Source organism: Equus caballus, chromosome 19 (genome assembly GCF_041296265.1).
Source record: "Equus caballus isolate H_3958 breed thoroughbred chromosome 19, TB-T2T, whole genome shotgun sequence".
In the NCBI taxonomy this organism is placed as follows: Eukaryota; Metazoa; Chordata; class Mammalia; order Perissodactyla; family Equidae; genus Equus; species Equus caballus.
In genome coordinates this window covers 41,573,988-41,578,524 of record NC_091702.1, presented here as the reverse complement: position 1 = coordinate 41,578,524, position 4,537 = coordinate 41,573,988, and the positions used below count along the sequence as shown (strand labels likewise).

The 4,537-nt window shown below is 57.5% G+C and overlaps 1 protein-coding gene across 1 annotated transcript; it reads right to left on the bottom strand.

Annotated features, from left to right (window-relative positions):
• Positions 1-1,346: 1,346 nt before the first annotated feature.
• Positions 1,347-4,537, bottom strand: FAM43A (family with sequence similarity 43 member A). Its single transcript, XM_005614926.4, has one exon. The coding sequence runs from the start codon at positions 3,555-3,557 to the stop codon at positions 2,286-2,288; it is 1,272 nt and encodes a 423-aa protein (XP_005614983.2). The 5' UTR covers positions 3,558-4,537; the 3' UTR covers positions 1,347-2,285.

Below are 4,537 nucleotides of genomic sequence, written 5' to 3'. Positions count from 1 at the left end.
ATTATTTGAAATGTGAAATCCAGTCATGCAAGCTAGTGATGGCCCTCACAGCTGTCTGCCCGTCAGGTGAGAGCCGTGTGGAAGGCATGCCATGTGGGTGTCTGGGTGCGGTAGGCTTTGACCTTCCCAACTCTCTCTACCTGGGATTTTAAAATGTCACTCAGTGATGTGTATCTGAGGCATTCGGGGAGAGGGACTCTCAACCAAACCAAAATATGATAGATGCAAGGCCCGGACTTTCTCCAGTGCCCTTAGGTGACTGTGAATATTTTTAATTATTTCCCATGCACTCTTTTCTTTTCTAAAGATAGTCTTCTGCCTGAACCAGTCCTGTTCTTGAGGAAGAAAATCTTTCACCCTCCCTTCCTCTAGGGTTCCAGTGAATTCTAGACTCCTTAGGATCTCTGGATCTAGCTGCTTAGACCATATTTATGATGAAAACAAAGCAAAGTGGCCTCAGGACACCACGGAAGGCCAGGAGTGCAATCCATTTCTGCAGCGCAGGAAAAGGGGCCCATGGGGGCAAAGGGAAAAAATAACTTGCAGAAGGCACAGCGTTGGCAGCATCTTTACAACATCCAGCTAATCAATTGTGGCCAAACTAGAGACATCTGTCTGGAGTTTACAACAGAAACAAACACACAGAAAGCATGAAAACCCTAAGACACACACACACACAGACCAAGCTCTAACAGCTTTCTCTGCCTTGACCTCCACACCATTCCCACACTGGTCAGACTGGCTCACAGATGGGAAGGAAATAGTTTCTTCCACCTGCCTCTCCACCCACCCCACCTGCACCGTGGCTCATTCATCCCATGACTGAAACTTAACTCTCCTCTCTCCTTGATTTTCCTCCTAGGAAAAAGAGAGATGGTCCCACTGCTCAGAGAGCCCCAGGGGGCACTTTCTTTGGGTCTCTAGTTCATCTTTAAAGTTCCTTGAGCTGCTTATAAAGAAAAAGGTGAACCACAGAAGGAGGTGGTAAGACCTCATTAGACCTTAAAAGTTAATCCTCCCTAAATAACCTCACAGGTCTGAGAGTAAGCAACAGAATTCATCCTGCATCTCCAACAATTAACTCAGAGACCAGAAAAAGCCCACACGCCCACAACTCAGTGAGTGAAGAACATGGGATATACTCAAAGAGAGGGCCCAGCCACAGCACCCAGAATTACGAAGGACCAGAAGGACCTCAGACTACGCATACGGCAGCTTCCCCTCCCCTAATCGCCTCCTGGCACTGCAAAGGCCAAGACTGTCCTAGCACACTGTCCCAGCGATGGCCACCCCTCTCCCACACCCACAGCCAAGCATTGTCAGCAGCAGTTCCAGACACTCACCTGTTCTCTTCAGTTTTCCTCTTTATTCTCTCCCCAGTGGTGTGCAAACAGAACCAGAACATTGCTACTCTTAAAAAATAACAAAATGTTTTATACACGTTTCTGTATATACAACTGAACAACATTTTACATGTCCCTTTTGCACAGCAAAAGATATAAACATTCAGCTCTGAGAACACAGTTATGTACAAAAAAAAAATGTCAAAAATACTTCACAACAATGCAAAAATATTTTACACAGTATCATGGAGTGAGATCTTTTGAGCAGGAGGAAGGTGTGTGTGTTTCTAAAGGAAAACTCCTTTTTTAGATATTAGATGTCTTAGCTGTAAACAAAATGCAACTTTCCTTCATTTCCACGCCCCCCGCCCCAAAAACACAGTTATTTGAGGAATTTGGCAGAATTTCAAGGGTCTGAGTCTGAGGTAAACAACCCAAGCTCTCGCACCACAAAGACTAGGCGCAAGGAGGTGGCATTCAAGCCTCAAATATTGTGAGAGCAAATTCATTTGTTTTTTGTAAATGACATGTCAATGACAGGCTAGGCCGCTGCCAGTTAGGGGGTTGGGGAGGAAGTTAACCCCTCCTCCTCAGGCCCCAGATGCCCCACAAACAGGAAACTGGCCGGCAGGCACCTCACGCCTCCAGGACTTGGTTAACTTCAGCAGGCCCTTCCCCCACCTCCCACCCGAGCCCACAGCCTCTTTCTCCTTCCTTGCGGGGTTTGCCTCTTCGCGCATCTCCCCACATCTCCACGCGCAACCTAAGCCCGCTTCAAACAGAGCCAACTGTGTCAAGGGAGAGGGGCAAGGGGATCTCTGGGCCGCAAGTGTCCCATTTCCCCTTCCCTGGGGCAGGCGGGGGGGTAACGAGGTTGTAGAGACACGACGGGTAGGAGTCACAGTGGGGCGCCAGGGGCGCACGCTGGAGATTGCTGGGACCTCAGCCCGAGTGGGGCTCTTCTGGGCTGGCGCCGTCGATGGGGCCGGATGGGTCCCCGGCGGCGGCAGAGGTGGAGTCCGGGGCCCCCCCTTCGATGGAGCTCTCGCTGCCGGTGCTGTCGCCAGACAGCAGGCGCGTCACCCGCAAGTCGGCCTGCAGGCTGCGCACATCGTTGCCGAAGCTAAGCTCGCCCAGGTCGTTAATAAGCTGCGACAGCTCGGCCTTCATGTCGGAGGCGCTGCCCAGCAGCAGAGGCGGAGGCCCAGCCCCGGGGCCCAGAGAGACCCCGCCGCCCCCCAGCGCCTCCTCGCGGCCACTCTCCAGCGTGTCCAGCAAGTCCCCGCATTCGAAGTGCATGGCTACCACCAGCGCCTGCTGCGCCTCGGCCTCTTCCTCTGCCCGGTCTCCCTCCCCGGCACGATCCTCCTCCTCCTCCAGGCAGCCCTCGGTGTGCTCCTCTTCCTCTTCCTCCTGCAGCTCCTGCTCCTGCTGTTCGCCGAGCAGGTCCTCGGTGATGGAGCCGAGCTTGGGCGCGCTGCGGCTGCGCTCCACTGGCGGCTTGTAGCAGCAGGGTCCGTGCAGGAGCAGTTTGCGCAGCGGCACTAGCGGAATGGTGTGCGCGCCCACCAGCTCCTGCTGCTGGTGACGCGCGTCGTCCCGCCGCTTGAGCCGTTTAAATTCCGCCAGTGCGTTGGCAGACGTCTGGTAGAGCAGCAGGGCCATGGCCTGCGCCTTCTCGGGCTTAGACACCAGCACCGCGTGGCAGCGCAGCATTACCGCCTTGTGTTTGAGCTCGTGCCGGTACACCCAGGCGAAGACCTTGGGCAGCCGCGCGTCCGCCACGCAGTAGGTAACGCGGTGCAGCAGGTAGAGGTGGCCCGGGCGGCGCAGCGCACGCTCCTCGGCGTGCACCATGCGGATACCCTGCGCACTCACAGTCAGCTTCATCTTGGTGCCCTGACGACCCGCCTCGCTCTTGCTCCAGATCTTGCCCACCGCTAGGTCAGTGCAGCCGTCGCCGCGCGCCTGGATGGTGGTGGCATTGCCCAGGTAGAGCACGGTGTAAGTGGGGTCCTCGCTGGTGATGTGCAGCTTCTTGCGCTTGGAGCGGAACATGCTGCCCACCCGGCTGAGGGCGCCTTCGGGGCACGCCCGCGCCAGCGAGCTGAGCGCTGAGTAGTGCAGGCTCACCGCGTAGCCCTTGGGTTTGGACGCCTGCCGCGGCGGCGCCTCGGCCAGCAGCTCGAACTTGTGCTTCTTCCACGGCAGCATCTCCGGAGGGCGCCCCCGCGCAGCTGGGCGGCGGCAGCGGAGCGCCGGGTGCGATCCCCGCTGATCCACCCGCCCCGGCCGGACTCGGGCCGAAAAATAAAACTCCGCTGGGAGCGGCCCAGTGGTAGAGAGTGGGGGAGGTATAGCGCTCTGGAAGCCCGCTGGAGAAGGCAGGGGTAGAATTCTTAGAAGAAAATATTCAGCGGCGAGTGTGGGGGGAAGAAAAAAAGCGCACACAGATTTACCCCAGCCTGGGCAAGGACGAGGGCAAAGAGTCTTAGGCAAGCAAAATGAGAGAAAGACTGAACGAGAGTGGAGCGGAAAATGTCTCTAGCAAAAAAAAAAAAAAAAAAGAGATGCGCGCGTGCAAATAAATAGAGGGAGCCCCCCAGCAAAGGCAGCCGCGATGGTGCGAGAATATGCAGGAACTCCTCGGCAAACGTGAAAAGGGCCCCCTCTCGCTCACACACAATCCCCAGGGCTGGGGCCAGAAACCGCGGAAACTCAAGGGCCCAGGGGCCAGTGCTCCCCACCCTAAGGGGTGCTGGAGACAGAGAGTCCCTCGGCTGCGCTGGTCCCAGAATCAGCTCCTGCCCCAAGCGCGGTCAGATGGCGGGTCCGGCTGGCCGCGGCGGGCCCCGCGCAGCAGTCCCGCTCACTGCATCTTCGCTCCGGCCGGACGCCGGGGACTCGGGCTCGGCCGGGGCGGCGCGGGGCTCCACGGGCGGGGCGCGCGCATGGTCGGCTCCAGGGTCGGTCGCTACCTCATTTCTTTCCTCCGGGGGGTGTCCGACTCCGCTCTCGGGATCCCCCTCGGTCTGCTGCCCGCCTTTCCAGCGCGCCCCCTCTGGTGCTGGGAGCGGTGGCCGGCTCGCCAGGCTCACATCCTTACGGTCTGAGGAGATCTCGGGTAAATATAGGCCGGCGCGAACCATTCGCCGCGCGGGGACAGGGGAGGAGCAGAGAAGAGGCTCCGTCTG